Genomic DNA, 16,983 nt, shown 5'->3' on the forward strand with positions numbered 1-16,983 from the left:
TCAGTAATTTATGAAGCAGTTTGCTCTCATTCTGGCTTCTAGTGTTTTTCCTGTGTAGTATGGGTGAACTTTTCCCTTACTGTGCTGATAAGTAAAGGAGGTAAAAGAATGGCCCTCCCAATCCCTTCGAGTCTTTTGAAAAGCTTCTTCCAAATGCCAGTCTCATCAATCCCCTCATTTCATTTCTGTATTTTCTGAGCTAAACAGTATAATGTTCCATTCTCTCAAAAGAATAGTTCTTCTCACCAGAAATTGTTAGTACTTAGATTATGTGTTCATGAATTTTCAATATAATATGAAGTAGAGTGCCAATAAGATTTTTTTTATTAAGTGAAAAGAGGGGAGGCAGAGAGACAGACAAGAGTTTTAGAAGTATCAAAAAGGCAGTATGTGAAATGCACAAGTTTTTTTTAAAAATAAATCATATTTTAGTGTAGGTTTTATTTCCATATGTGCTTTTACTTTTTTTTTTTCTTGGGAGGAAATTTCTAGACATTTATTAAAAAATCTTGAACCCAGCATGGACGTCAGAGTAATGGTGGCACAAGAGATACTCTTAATCTCTCCCCTTGAAATTTCAACAACTTGAACAGCTATAACTCAGTGAAGGAACTCCAGCTGGGCTCACCGGCATGTCTGAATGATTTGTGCACTAAATTGACTACAGCAGAAAAAAAGGAATACCATGGCTACCCAAGAAAGAGACACAGCTCAGAAACAAAATAAAAATCTCCAGAAAGCTGTCTAAATCACATAGAAACTTTGGATTTAAATTATAGAGAATTCAAAATTGAAGTTCTGAAAATACTCAGTGAGATGAGAGAAAATGCTGATAGACAACTCAATGAGCTCAGAAAACCCCCCACAAATACCTCACCAAGGAGATTAAAACTTTAAAAGCAGAGATGAAGAACTCAATACACAAGCCAGATAGAGGAGAGAATCATTGATATTGAAGACTGGCAACTAGAGATGATATAGAGGGAAGAAGAAAGAGACTCAAGAATTTAAAAAAAATAAGAGAACTCTGTGAGAATTATCTGGGTTCATTAGAAAGAGCAATATAAGAAAAATGGGTATTTTGGAAGATGAAGAGAGGGAGAAGAGAATGGAGAGCCTATTCAAATAAATAATTGAGAACTTCCCAAGCCTAAGGAAAGAGTTAGATCCTCAAATTTAAGAAGCAAAAAAAAATGCCTAGTTACCTCAACCCAAACAGGCCTTCTTCAATGCACATTTTAAAAAAATGTCAAAAAGAAATGACAAAGAATTCTCAAGGCAGCAAGGGAAAAGGACTTAACATATAAAGAAAGGCCCATCAAGTTATCATCAGACTTCTCAGCAGAAACTCTACAAGCCAGAAGAGAGTGGACTCAAACAATCAAAGTACTAAAAGAGAAATTACCAGCTAAGAGTACTATATCCATCAAAGTTGTCCTTCAAATATATAGGAGAAATAAACGCTTTTCCAGACATACAGAAAAGCCTCACTGCAGGAAATACTCAAGGGAGTTATTTGCTGGATACAAATAATAAAACTCAAAACTGCAAGTAAAAGCTTCAACAAGTTTACAATACAGTGGTACCTTGACATATGAGTTTAATTTGTTTCATGGCCGAGCTTGTGACTCAATTTGCTCGTGTGTCAAGTAGAATTTCCCCATTTAAATTAGTGGGAATGCAATTAATTCATTTTGACCCCCCAAAGCCACACAAATTTCTTGTTTTATATGCTTTTAAATAAGAAAATGTATTTTATAAATAACAAGTATATATATGCATAATAAGAGAGAATGTAAAGAAATAAACTGGTTTATGAAGTGTATTTGCCTTCAAGGTCAGGCAAAGATGCTGGCGGAGGGGGAGGAGGTATTAGCATAACAATGGCCCTTCCCAAGCAGGAAGGTAATTAGCAATTTCACAGACAGCTGCCCAGCACCATTTTTAACAATAAAAGTGAGCAAACTCAGAAAATACAAATTTTACATACTCATTTGCCCAATAATCATCATTTTCTTCACTGACTTTTGGCTTTTTTGCCACACTTTCCTCCTTTCACTTAGAGGCCATTTCAACAAAATCCTTTCCATGGAAGTTTCTTTCTTCCTCCCTTTCAGAACATTCAGCAGGCCATCTAGTAGAGGGAGGTGGAAGCTCGTGATTCAAATATCCACTTGTGACTTAAAGCAAAAAATCCTGCGAGTGACTGCTTATCTCTCAAATTGCTCGTGATTTAAAGTGCTCCTGTATCAAGGTACCACTGTATAAACAAGAGTAATCTGTGATAACAAAAACATAAAGAGGGGAGAGGGTAGAGGTCTGAAGTAGCAAAAGAGATGGAGTACAGAAGCACTTAAAAGAGAAAGGACTTTTGTATGTATGAATCATTCTTTCTCAACAACCTAATGGTAAACAACCATGAAAAAACCAAAACTGAAATACATACCTTAAAAAAAGAAGAAATAGAAGGAAGAAGCATGGAATACCACTGAACAAAAACAACTGACAGAAATAAAAGGAAAAGAATCAAATGAGACACAGAGCTACCAGAAAACAAAACATAAAATGGCTCTAGGAAATCCTCATATGTCAATAATTACCCTAAATGTAAATAAATTGAACTCACCAATAAAGAGGCACAAAGTAGCAGATTGCATTAGAAAGCAAAATCCAATCATATGCTGCCTTCAGGAGACGCATCTGAGCTGTAGAGACAAAACTAGCCTCAAAAATGAAAGGCTGGAAAATGATTCTCCAAGCAAATAATAACCTCCAAGCAAAGAAAAGCAGGTGTAGTCACACTTACAGCTGACAATACTGACTTCAAGGCAACAAAAGTAACAAGAGACAAAGATGGATATTTCATAATGATAAAGGGGACACTATATCAAGAAGACATGCCTGACCAGGCTGTGGCGCAGTGGATAGAGCATCGGACTGGGATGCGGAAGACCCAGGTTCAAGACCCCGAGGTCGCCAGCTTGAGCGCGGGCTCATCTGGTTTGAGCAAAAGCTCACCAGCTTGAGCCCAAGGTCACTGGTTCAAGCAAGGGGTTACTCGGTCTGCTGAAGGCCCACGGTCAAGGCACATGTGAGAAAAGCAATCAATGAACAACTCAGGTGTTGCAATGTGCAACGAAAAACTAATGATCGATGCTTCTCATCTCTTCGTCCCTGTCTATCCCTCTCTCTGACTCTCTCTCTGTCTCTGTAAAAAATAAAAAATAAAAAAAATTGGTAAAGAAAAAAAAAAAGAAGACATAACACTTCTTAATATATATGCACCAAATAAGGGAGCTCCAAAATATTTAAGGCATCTACTAACTGATCTAAAAATAGAAACATACAAAAATGCACTCATAGTTGATCTCAACACTAAATTGATGGCTTTAGATAGATCATCCAAACAGAAAATCAATATAGAAATATCAGCCTTAAATGATACACTACCAAATGGCCCTAATAGACATTTACAGAACATTTCATCCCAGAACATCAGTTTATATATTCTTTTCCAGTGTGCATGGAACATGCTCAAAGATAGACCATATGTTGGGACACAAAACTAACCTCAACAAATTCAAGAAGATTGAAATTATACCAAGCATATTTTCTGACTATAAGGCTTTAAAATTAGAATTCAACTGCAAAAAGGAAGTAAAGAAACACACAAAAATGTGGAAGTTAAAATATACTTCCAAAAAATGACTGGGTCAGAGAAGAAATAAAAACAGCGATCAAAAGATATACACAGACAAATGAGAATGACAACACGACATATCAAAACTTTTGGAATGAATCAAAAAAACAAAAAAGTATTAAGTAAAAGCAGTATTAAGAGGGAAATTTATATCATTACTGGTTTATCTCAAGAAGCAAGAGAGGTCCCAAGTAAACAACTTAACATCACATGTTAAAATTCTAGAAAAACAAGAACAAAGGCAACCCAAAGTCAGCAGAAGAAAGGAAATAGTAAAAATTAGAGAACTAAATGATATAGAGAACAAAAAACTATAAAAAAGATGAATACAATAAAGAGCTGGTTCTTTTTAAAGGTCAATAAAATGCAGTATAAATATATGGTGAAGGAAAATGATTTGACTTTGATCGATGAGCACACAACACAATCAACAGTTCAATTGCTATAGAGATGTTCACTGGAAACCTATGTACTCTTATCGATCAAGGTCATCCCATTAAATTTAGTTTCAAAACAGAAAAATAAAAAATGATAACCCATGAAAAAGAGCAGAATAAAAGAGAGTCTTTTTTTTAAGGTTTGGAATTACTAGTTTTGTGGATTAAATTGAGTTCCCCCAAACGTTTTAACCCCTGTTCCTGTGAATTTGACTACAAATGGACATAGGGTCTTTGCAGATGTAATCAAGCTAAAATGAGATCATTGGGGTGAGCTGTAATCTAATGGCTGGTGTCCTTCTAAGAAGTGGGAGATTTCGACACTGATGTACAGAGAGAGCACCAGGTGAGGACACAGACGTAAGAAAGATGGCTGTAATGGCAGTGATGCTGCCACCAACCAGAGAGCTCCTGGAGCTCCCAGAAATCGGAAGAGGCAAAATTGTCCCCAGTGGTTGCAGAGAGAGCATGACCCTGGTAACACCTTGAGTTTGACCTCCTAGACTTTAGGCCTGTGAGAAAATAAATGTCTCTTGTTCTAAGCCATCCTGTGTGGGACTTTATATGAAAGTAGCCCTAGGAAACTAATAAAATCAGTGCTCCAAAGATCACTGGTATAGGAGCCCTGAAACTTCTGTCCTGGTTCTGACTTTGCTTCTAACTAGTTGTGTGAACTTGGACAAATTATAAAGGCATAGACTTTTAGACTTGGAAAAAACTTTAAGCTGTACTGAAGAAACTAAGGCGCTCAGAGGGGAGTAACTGGCAGTCACCCCAGTAACCCTCAGTTAATCTGTTAACAATAGATAATCATGCTGGCCCTGCCTGCTTCACAAACTGTGGCTGAACTGTCAGATTGAGCACCTAGGTATACCAGTTGCCATGACAGTCCCAGCAGTGCGCACTGCCTGCCTTCAGAGCAGCACCCTTGACAGTGTCCCAGGATCCCGGATGATTTGGAGAAAGGAGTCAAGTCAACAATGAGCTATTTGAAGGAGATGAAATCAGTAACAGCAGTAAGCACCCATATGACAGCTAGCCCATTGGTTGGGTAAATATGGAAGAGTTGAGTGCCACGTGAGAGTCAGTGCAGACAACAAATATTGGCATCCGTGAAGAGGGGCTTAGTCTTTTAGGGAAGAACATGATGACTCCAGGCACCCTGCTTCCTGTGCTGCTGCCTGACTCACTCCGCATTCCTGGGCAGGTCCCCTCTGGCCTCCTGGGCCTGTCTCTGAAACGTGGAGCTGGACCTGCACCCAAGTCTGGGTGACTCCAGAGTCTCTGATCTTCACCAGCATTTCCTAGTGGTTAAGTACAAAAGAGATGAAACTGACTGGTTGTTCTAGGGAGTAGAATGTCAGAAGGGCACGTACGTATGTATGTCTATGTCCTGAAATCACAGAGCTCACAGGCCAGGAAGTCATCTGGCTTAACCTGCTGACGGTGACTCTCATGAGTAGATGCCTGAATAGCTGGTGGACATCCTGGTGATGTTTCCTCACTTTCAAAGGATGCTCAAGCTGTTGGTATGGAAACAGTTTTCCTGATGTGGGGAAGTGATGCATATAAAGTAAAGGTTCAGCATTTAAAAAACAAAACAAAACAAACCAAAAAATGTTCATCAGTAGGCAAGAGAGAGGCTGTTGGTACATCTTTTTCCTGCTGTAATCAATTGGCACCAGAGATTTTTAGAGAAATATGGAGATAGTATAAACATATTTCATTAAGAAAAGTTAATGTTCTTGAAGTTTTCCTAAATGGTATAGTTATAACTATTCATTTTTTCTTAAATTTACATATGGTTGGAAGTTTTAAAAACGTACATATTCCAGATAGTGGTATAATAAAGACTTTTGGACACTACAGAATTTCTATCACCTTAAGGTTTTTATTTAGTCCCGCACGTCTCGGTTGTGGAGCGGCCTCCTGCAGTCTCCTCTGCAAATGGGCTCTGTGGCATAGCACCCTCATTCCCGCCACCCATGATCGCGCGCTGACGTCCACAAGCAAGAGTGTGGCAGCCATCCCCTCCAGCTGCTCCCTCGTGGTCACCCACGATGACCACCGGTGCTGCCTGGGTTCCACTTCCAGTAACAGCCCCTGGGAGGTGCCGTGTGTCCTGGGGAAGCCGTGCTCCACCACCCTGCACTCCCCAAGGCAGACCCAGGTCACTGGTGGGTGAGCTTCTTTTTCAGGATGCCCACTCTCCCGTCATGGCCACCGTGTTGGAGTCCCCAGAACCCTCGGAATCTCTCCAGGCCTCCAGCAGCGTGATCACCTGTGACCTGGCTCAGGAAGGCACAAGCAGCCAGCCCTGCAAAGCCACCATCAGGCTCCCATCCTCAGTGGCCACCACCAGCCACCAGACTTCCAGAGGCGCTAGCTCAGTTGAGCCCCTCCATCCATCCATCTTCGCTCCCACCTGTCCCTTCTCTCTTCTCACCGCACCCCATAGACTAGGCAGGCTGGAGCACGCAGAAGCAGTTGGGTTCTTTTTTTTATCAAAACAGCAAAATACCAAAAAGGAAGTTGGGGTGCCCAGCTCTTTCCTACCCAAGCAACATGCAAGCCTTCCTGACACCCATAACCATGTGCCTTGTGCCATGTGGAAAATAAACAAGCCACCAGCATCCCTGGTGGTGTCCGTGAGCTGTGTGTCCCAGCCAGCTGGAGAAGCCAAAAAAATAAAACAAAAGATTTTTATTTTATTTTATTTTATTATTATTTTTTTAGATGAGAGGAAGGGAGATAGTGAGACAGACTCTGCGTGCTGCTCAACTAGAATCCACCAAGCAATCCCTTTCAGGGGCTACGCTTGAAGCAACTGACTATTTTTAGCACCTGAGGCTGCCTCTGGGACCAACCAAGTCATCCTCAGTGCCTGGGGCCAACGCTTAAACCAGTCTAACCACTGGCTGCGAGAGGCGAAGAGGGAGAGGAAGGTGAAGAGAAGCAGATGGTTGCTCCTCTTGTGTGCCCTGACTGGGAATTGAACCTGGGATGTCCCTACGCCGGGCCGACACTCTATCCACTTTCTCAGCCGCCCAGGGCCAAGATTTCTTTTTTAAATTAAAAAAATTATTTATTAATTTTAGAGAGAGGAAGGTAGAGAGGGAAAAACATTGATTTATTGTTCCATTTATTTATGCATTCATTGGGTGATTCCTCTATGTGCCCTGACTGGGGATTGAACTGGCAACTTCTGTGTTTCGGTATGAAGCTCTAACCAACTGAGCTATCCTGCCAGAGAAATAGCTGACATTCTTTGATGTGTTTTATTATATGCCCCCAATTTTTTCTCTATTTAAATATTATAGTTTCTGAGTTTTTATTTTTATTTTTTTTGTGACAGAGAGTCAGAGAAAGGGACAGATAGGGACAGACAGACAGTAAGGGAGAGAGATGAGAAGCATCAATTCTTCGTTGCAGCACCTTAGTTGTTCATTGATTGCTTTCTCATATGTGCCTTGACCAGGGAACTACAGCAGACTGAGTGACCTCTTGCTCAAGCCAGCGACCTTGGGGTCAAGCTGGTGAGTGTTGCTCAAACCATATGATCCTGTGCTCAAGCTGGTGACCTTGGAGTCTCGAACCTGGGTCCTCCATGTCCCAGTCTGATGCTCTATCTACTGCGCCACCACCTGGTCAGGCAGTTTCTGAGTATTTTTATGAGACACATTTTGGAATTTGATAATGATAGGGGACCATAAAGTTATAATTCTTAAAATGAATGACCAATTGAGTATGTCAGATTCTCTCCTTTCTTGAAGTATAATTTTATTTTGACTATAATATTTATCTAGAAAAGAATAATTCTAACATGCGTAAATATTTTTCTGCTAGTATTCCTGTATTTTTTGTAAACTGTTGAGAACCACTGTTGAGTTTTCTTTAATGATTCATTTCATAACAATTTCTAATGTAAGGTCAGATAAAAGCAAACTTGAGACTCCATATTGGTGTCCTGCATTGTCCCTACTCCCATTTCTAATCCAGGAGTTTAAGGAGGGTTCTGTCAGGCATCAGATATACAAAGCAGACAATAATAATTAGAATCCTTAGAGATTTAAATTATGCGAGGAGGTAGAAAAATATCTCTGCCCTTCCCTCCTCACACCTAGTGGTTGTAGAAGATAACAGACTTCCTTTCACTTCTTTCTTTCACTTAAACCCTGAGTTCAGGAAGTTTTACAGGATGGACAAAATCAGGCTTACAGTTGTTCATATGGAAAAAGATATGTGTACAGGTTATGATTATTGCAATAGCTTTTTAACTCTGTGTTTTGTGGATTTACAACTGTAGACCTACTTTTGCCCCGCCCTGCTATGCCTTTGTTTTTAGATCATACATACTACTTAATTATTACAATGTATATATTTGTGGTTGTTGTGCTAGAAGTAGATATTTTTAAAGGTTTCTTGAACAATTGATAGAAAAGCTTAGTTATCTGGATCCTTTGGTATGTTAGGATTGAGGTTATAGTATAATGGAATAAAATTAAAAATGAAACATAATAGGGCTAGATTCTTCTACTACTTAATACATGGGCAAGCATTTAACTTTTCTGAGCTTTGAGTTCTTAATGTTTAAAATAAAGAGAGAACTAAATTATTTTAAAGTTCTTCTAAGACCTGAAATTCTATGGTGTCTGGAACATAGTGAAAAGAACATAGTGCCTCTATGTAGTAAAAATAGAGTACTTCTATAAGTACTATAGCAAATATAATAAAGCATAAGGGAGCTCACAGTTTTTGTCTAAAAGTGCTTTAACCTTTCTAAGTATTAATCTGTTGTCTTGCACAAAGAGTCAGTAAAGTGCTGCTAATGACATATTGATAACGAGGATATGAAAACTTAAAAAATGCAGTAAAAGAAACTAAAAAATTATAATAATTTGGCTTAGACTGGTCAGTTCAAAGCCAAATAGCAGCCTTGAGCGCATCATTGTAGTGTGGCAAAGTACATTCATTTTCATACTATAACTGGCTAACCAAGAAAAGATTATACAGTACTATCCTCTTCTGTTTAAGAAGACACCAGGCTTACATTGTGCATTTGATATGAACCCTGCCAATTTAAAAGGCTTGGAGCTTTAAAAATACCTTTAATTTTCTAAACATTTATCAACTCTCTGATTCTGTTTTATAAACCATATATATATTACCATCAGTATATGTGCTCTTTTATTCATGAAATCTGTCATCACCATTGTTGCAACCTGAATGATGTCTTGTTGGATTTAGCATTTGTCATTTGCCAATTACACATATATAATTACGTATTAAAGACCTTCATGCTGAATGAGAAGAATAATGATTTCTTGAAGTGGTTTATAGTCATCTGTGTTTTTAATAATCACTAGAAAAAGAAAAAGGCATTTTTTAAGAAAAACTGTTTCAAATTTTAAGTATCCCAATAGCAGTCATTATGACACTTAAAGATGTTGTAGTGGTAGGCTAATCTATACCAATTAATAAGACACAGTATTTCTAGAAACAAAAAGTGCGTTCATCCAAAATTTTGAGTATATACAGGTTGATTTGTAGGGTGGTATAGTTCTTACAGCTCATTTGTGCTAAGATGAAAATGTTTGAAAATTCAACTTCCTAGAATATATTTTTTCTGCAGACTTCAGTACAGTACAGTGTTTGTTATTTTGTGTGACAGGATACCCAGAGTTACATTGACGAATGTCCTGGGAACGGAGTTAGGAAGAAAATACATAAAGACCTCTCCTGTAACTGAGGCCACTTTGGGTGATGCAGACAACTTGCAATCAGAGCAGCTTTCTTCATCATCTGATGGCAGCCTAGAATCTTGTCAAAATCTAAATCCTCACAAGAGCTTCTTTTTACCTGAAAGGTATGTTTAGTGTTAACTTTACTCAACATGAATATTATACTTATTTTCATGAGCCCTCCTCTGTTCTTCCCCCACAGATATGTTATTACTATGTACGAGGCAGATGTGCTCTGATAGCTAGTATGACTTTTCTCCCCTGGTGGCTGGAATGGGTGTTGGAAACAATAGTCAATACATGGCTGTTAATCAGTTTCAGAAATCAGTAGTCACTCACTCCACTTGTCTTTTGGGAAAATGGATGCAGACTCTTATTGAAAACTTAGTTGTCTATTTCAGTCTTTCAGTTAATTTTTCTGGTATAATTGAAATCTATTCCCCTGACATCTGTCTATGCCTTCTCCTTCTTTGTCCTATTCATGCATCTGGCTGGTGGGCCATCTCTCTGTCCACCCATCTATCCTTCCCTCTTGTCTTATTTACTGTTTTTATATCCAGATTTTAGAACTGTACCTGGCACTTAGTGTTTAGTAAATATTTACCGAGTGGCTGAGTGCACTTCTCAAAAATGGTTTGAGATAGCTGAATCCCATTAATAAATGTGGCTTACTGTGCCAGTAAAGGAGATGGGAATTTAAGTTGCTTTTCAGTTGTAAAAGAGTGGGGATTGTGAATAAGAAAGAAGCTGTGGAAAAACTGAGGGGGGTGTCAGTAAGTACTAATAGATCTTTTAACTTTCATTTTATTATGAACTTCTCTTTTTAACTTTTCTGCTTTTGGCCAGTACAATAAATAATTTCGTTTTGAGTGAAAAATGTATTGATTTAGTCTTGGTTCTCCACCTTGCCCCCCCAACCATCCAAAGGTAACTTCTGTTTGTATTTCTCTTAGAAGCCTAATTACATTAAAGAGTATTTATAGTTGCATCTTTAAAGACCTGTAACACATTTCTCACATTTCTAACACATTTTATTCTTATAAAGTATTTCTCATGAACTTAAAAGTTTTATGATTTTTTTCTCCTGTTTTATGTTTTCACCTAGGTTCTACCTAGTGAATTAAAAATGGCAATTTTAACCTTACATCTTATTTATTTTATTGAAAAAAACTTTTTTAAAATTAAGTGAGAGGCGGGGAGGCAGAGACAGATTCTCACATGCGCGGGACTCAGGATCCACCTGGCAAGCCCTCTACCAGGCTATGCTCTGTCTGTCTAGGCCGCTGCTCTGTTGCTTGGCAACTGAGCTATTTTAGGGGAGACCATGGAGCCATCCTCAGCCAGGGGAACAATTTTGCTGGAACCATTTGAGCCATGGTTGTGGGAGGGGAAAAGAGGGGGGGGGCAGGGGAGGGGTGGAGAAACAGATGGCTACTTCTCCTGTGTGCCCTGACCAGGAATCAAACCTGGGCTGGAGCTCTACTGCTGAGCCAACCGGCCAGGGCTGAAAAACATTTTAAAAAAAATTTTATTTATTGATTTTAATGTAAGAAGAAGGGAGAGTGAGAAAGACAGAAACGTGGGAGCCATTCCTGTATGTGCTCTGACTGGGAATGGAACCAGCAACCTTTGTGCTTCGGGACGATGGTCTAACCAACCAAGCTATCCAGCCAGGACTTTATATTTTATTATGTCTCTTTTTTTTGCTGAACAAAAAATGAGCTTCAGTGGCATTATATATTTACTAATAAATTTAATGTATAATTAGAGATTATTAGAAGGGCACTTATCATTTTGCTTTATAGGCGATCATTTCTGCCTTCTCTATTCGACCATGAGCTCCTTAAGGAGAGCTATTATGTCTTATTTGCCTTTATACCCAGTGGTTAGCTCAATATATTTTAAATTTTGTGCATTAGGGTTAAAGTTTATGTCATTTAACCTTGAGCTTTGGTTTCTTGAGTTGTAAAAACAAGTAATTTTGAATGACTATTTACTTTGCAAAATTGTTTATTATCTCTTTTAACTTTCACATGTGAGAATTCTTTGTGCACGTAAAATATATAAATAAAATTGTTATTACCGAAGGCTTATGTAAGATGTACTGTTACCATGGAATTCAAAGACATCACTGTACATTTATACTGTTATGAAAAATAACACTAATTGTGAGGATTCTGTGAAACTATCATATTAAATATGTAATTTTCAGGCTTTTTACCAATCGGAGACTAAGGTTTAATAATAATAGGTCTAAAATTTCTGGCTGTTCCTAAAACATATTCAATAAGAATTCTAGTTCTCTTCAAGTTCTTTCTGAATAGTTATGGTCAACAAAAGTTTGGTGCCAGCCAGCTAATGTTGATAGGAGTCCCCATTATGGAATGTGGAAAGAGGAGAGACTTGATTCATGCAAACAATTTGCAAACTGGGGAATAGTGAACAATTTATAAGCATGGGAAAGGCAGCCTCCCTTTGAAACCAAAAGTAAACCTTTTACAAAGTTTGCCTTCTGGTTCCCAGTTGGTCCATTTTTATGCAAATGAGAAATCCAAATAGCAAAGTTCTGATTCATCCAAGTGACGTGGTCCTGATCGGTTGGATTGGTTGTTGTGGAGCAGCTCTGACTGGTCAATGTAGGTGCAAATGGAGATGTTGCTATGCAGTTCTGTTTGCAGGGGGGCAGATCTCAGTCCATTGATTGCAAGATGTTACCAGGACCTTCTTTATAAGGGTTGATTCAGATGGCAGGAGCACAGTGCAGGAAGCTAAAGGTTCAGTCTGTAGCTTTTTCCTGAAATGCAGCATGCACGAGAGGCTTCTGTCACAATGGCTGCTGGACTCTAGTTATGAATTTGTGCCCAGTTAATCATAAGGGTTCTTCTTGGCAGATATATTCTTTCTCAAAGTTCACATTAGGAAATTTCCAGGTGGCATTTTATGTGGGCTGTGAAAATTTATCCTGTTGGTGGTTAATTCTTACATTTGGAATGGTATGGAGACAGACACCTGGATTTAGATCTTAGCAGTACTCCTAATACACTGACTTATCTTGGGCAAGTTACTTATTCTGTCTTTAAAAAGGGGATAATAATGCTCACTTACAGAATTACCTTACAGATTTAAGGAGATAAGCTATGTAAAGTCTGAATATTATGCCTGTAACTTAGTATGTGATTAATAAATGATAGTCATTTTTCTCCATCCTGTCACTACTGATATCAAACATGCCATTAAAGGGTTGTAGTTGATGCTACTGAAATCATCTATGTTGGGATGCCAGTGTTTTATTCTGAGATTGTTTCTACCTCTGTTGATATTACCGGTGCTGCTAAGGCAATTGTTACAGCCATACTTGTATTACCTTTTGGGTAAGGAGGAGTACTGCATTCCTTCTCTTTTTTTTGTGACAGAGACAGAGAGAGTCAGAGAGAGGGACAGATAGGGACAGACAGACAGGAAGAGAGAGAGATGAGAAGCATCAATTCTTCGTTGTGGCACCTTAGTTGTTCATTGATTGCTTTCTCATATGTGCCTTGATGGGCGTGGGGGGCTACAGCAGAGTGAGTGACCCCTTGCTCAAGCTGGAAACCTCAGGGTCTTGAACCTGGATCCTCTGTGTCCCAGTCCGATGCTCTATCCACTGTGCCACCACCTGGTCAGGCTGCATTCCTTAAATGATTAGTTCTCTCCTCCCTTAGAGTGAGTGATTTTGTGGAGAATTAAGAGTGCCCCATGGAAATAAATTTTAAGTATGGTCATACCATCACTTCAGTTGATGTGCCTCATTAGAAATGAAATACAGTATGAGCACAAGGTTGGCTTGAGAATGAGACTTTTGTAACTAACCTCATCTCAGCCTGCCTATCTCAAAATCAGGAAGAGTAACTTAAAATTATTTAGATCTTCTCAGGAGACATGATGTTCTGATATTATTGTTATTATATAGAGATTGCTATTAATAATATACCAATTCTTGTTACAAAAGATCTATTGTATTTTTCACTCCATAAGATGCATCTGGGGATTTAAGGAGGAACATAAGAAAAAAAAATTCTGAACCAAATAGTGTGTTAAAATATTTAATAAAGTACTGTATTTTTCGCTCCATAAGACGCATGGAAGTTTTCCCCTCCACTTTTGGGGGGGGAGGAAAGTGCATCTTATAGAGCGAAAAATACAGTAATGTCAAGTATCAACTAAAAACTGGTGGGTTGAATAATGGGGACTATGACCATGAAAATTGGGGAGGTTTCTTCTGAAAACTTATAACTTGTTCCCTTGATGATGCGTGTGGAAAAATGTTATATAAAAGCTAAAAATGTTCCTTTATCCTTAGCCTGTCTTTAGTGTTCGGGACTGTTGTTACTGACTCTGACAACCTGAATGGAACTATGTAGGAAAAAAAATCTAAAGCTTTTTAAGATTAAGTTTTTTGGGGTGACATTGTCTGTATAGCTCAGCTACAGTTAAGATTATAGCTATGTCAATTTGATAGGCTACCATTATTTGACAGAGGAAAAAACTGATATGTATGGAGGTTTACTTAAAGGGGCACAGGGAAAAGCATAGGCATTTGATACAGCCCTGTTCAAATATCTCACATTTGAAAAGCAAAAAATGTCTTAACAATATTTTGAATTTTACTCAAATAATTACTTTGTGAATAATAATATTCACACCAACAAGATTTTTGTAGATATATAAATTTATACAAACATTGAATATGTAAAAATTGACATGATGTGACCATTAATAAATCTGTGAAGCATTCAGAAAAAAAAAGAGTATAGCTATGTCTGTGTATTTTTTTCCTAGAAATTCTTATAGTGTGATTTTCTTGTATTTTAACGAGAATTAGGTGTTATTAAAAATTTTTTGACAACCTGTTGGCAAAAATAAATATTTTTTCATTTCAATTTTTTATTTTTAGTGAAGATGGATTTAGTATTATGAATTTTCTCTTTAGTTTTCATTGTATTGGGATGTTCCATCTATTTCTTACTGATTTGTAAGAATTTTTATTAAAGGTATTAACTCTTAGGCCCTGGCCAGTTGGCTCAGTGGTAGAGCGTCGGCCTGGCGTGCGGAAGTCCCGGGTTCGATTCCCGGCCAGGGCACACAGGAGAGGCGCCTATCTGCTTCTCCACCCCTCCCCCTCTCCTTCCTCTCTGTCTCTCTCTCCCTCTCCCGCAGCCAAGGCTCCATTGGAGCAAAAGATGGCCCGGGCACTGGGGATGGCTCCTTGGCCTCTGCCCCAGGCGCTAGCGTGGCTCTGGTCGTGACAGAGCGACACCCGGATGGGCAGAGCATCGCCCCCTGGTGGGCGTGCCAGGTGGATCCCGGTAGGGCGCATGCGGGAGTCTGTCTGACTGCCTCCCCGTTTCCAACTTCAGGAAAAAAAAAAAAAAAAAGGTATTAACTCTTCATTATATGTGTTGCATTTTTTTTTTCAAGTTTCCTATGTCTCGTTTTACTTTGTAGTACCTTCTTAGTATAGAAATTAAATTTTTATCTTGTAAAATCTGTTAGTGTTTGACTACCTGTGTTTTGGTTCATCCTTGGAAAGACCTCCTAAACCCCAGGTATAGGAATAGGTCAGTCAACTATTTTTTTTTTTTTTTTGAGAGAGAGAGAAAGAGAGAGGAAGGGAGAGGGTGAGAAACATCAACTCATAGTTGCTTTCACTTCAGCTGTACATTGCTTCCTGTACGTGCCTTGACCAGGGCTGAGCCAGTGTCCCCTTGCTCAAGCCAGTGATCATGGGCTTTTTATGCCAGTGACCTTTGGGCTCAAGCTGATGAGCTTTTGTGATTGACTGGCTAATCCCCTGCTCAAGCCAGTGACCCTGCACTGATGAGCCCATACTCAAGGCCAGTGACCTTGGTGTTTCGAACTGGCAGTCTTAGCATTTTAGGTTGACGGCACAGCACCACCTCTGGTAATGCGGTCATAACTATTGTTTTAATTTATGATGATTTATATGAGGTATCAGATCCAGAACAACAGTCTGAAGATTACTTTTCTAACTGAAGTTCTGATTCTATTTTGCATTTCTGTAGTCTGTTTGTCTATGGATACTTAGGTTCTTTCCACTTTTTGGCTATTGTGAATAACATTGTTATGAACATTGGTGTACAAGCATTTGTGTCTCTTCTTTCAGTTCTTTTGGATGTATACACCAAAGTGGAATTGCTGGATCATGTGGTAATTTTATTATTAATTTTTGGAGGAACTGCTATACTGTTTTCCATAGCAGCTGCACCCTTTACAACGCTACCAACAGTGCCCAAGAGCTCCTTTTACTCCACATCCTTGTCCACACTTGTTTCCTGTTTTTGCATAAAAGTATCTTAATAGATGTGAAGTGGTATCTAATTATGTTTTTGATGTGGATTTCCCCAATAATGTTGAACATCTTCTCATTTGCTTATTTGGCCATTCATATATCTTTGAAGAAATGGCTGTTTACATTCTTTGCCCATTGATGAATCAGATCTTTTTTTTTTATTGTTTATATATTTAGGAGTTCTGTATATATTGGGAATATTTATAAATTATCAAAAATAAAACTGCAAATATTTTCTCCTACTTGTGGGTTGCTTTTTTTCTATTGATATTGACCTTTGATATACAGAAGTTTTAATTTCAACAAATTCCAATTTGTCTTTTTTTTTTTCCTGAGGTTTACTATGCCTTTGGTGTTATATCCAAGAAATTATTGCCAAACTTAGTGTCAAAGATTTTCCTCTGTTCTAAGAGTTTTAAAGCTTTAGCTCTTGCATTTAGGTTTTAGATCCATTTTTTTTTTTTGTATTTTTCTGAAATTGGAAACGGGGAGGCAGTCAGACAGACTCCCGCATGTGCCCGACCGGGATCCACCCGGTATGCCCACCAGGGGGCGATGTTCTGCCCATCTGGGGTGTTGCTCTGTTGTGACCAGAGCCATTCTAGCACCTGAGGCAGAGGCCATGGAGCCATCCTCAGCACCCAGGCTAACTTTGCTCCAGTGGAGCCTCGCCTGCGGGAGGGGAAGAGACAGAGAGGAAAGAGGGGGAGGGGTAGAGAAGCAGATGGGCGCTTCTGTGTGCCCTGGCCGGGAATC

The 16,983-nt window shown here is 38.8% G+C and overlaps 1 protein-coding gene across 6 annotated transcripts in view; it reads left to right on the forward strand.

Moving 5' to 3' along the window:
• SENP7 (SUMO specific peptidase 7) overlaps positions 1-16,983 on the forward strand; it is a 135,068-nt gene that overhangs the window by 47,879 nt on the left and 70,206 nt on the right. For 4 of the 6 annotated variants that reach the window (XM_066347761.1, XM_066347755.1, XM_066347754.1 and 1 more), the window contains one exon: positions 9,809-10,003. The exons of the other annotated variants lie outside the window; for them this stretch is intronic. In XM_066347761.1, the coding sequence (XP_066203858.1) occupies positions 9,809-10,003 (195 nt within the window). The remainder of the gene's footprint in view (positions 1-9,808; positions 10,004-16,983) is intronic. 6 annotated transcript variants of the gene reach the window in all.

Source organism: Saccopteryx leptura, chromosome 8 (genome assembly GCF_036850995.1).
Source record: "Saccopteryx leptura isolate mSacLep1 chromosome 8, mSacLep1_pri_phased_curated, whole genome shotgun sequence".
NCBI classification, from domain to species: Eukaryota; Metazoa; Chordata; class Mammalia; order Chiroptera; family Emballonuridae; genus Saccopteryx; species Saccopteryx leptura.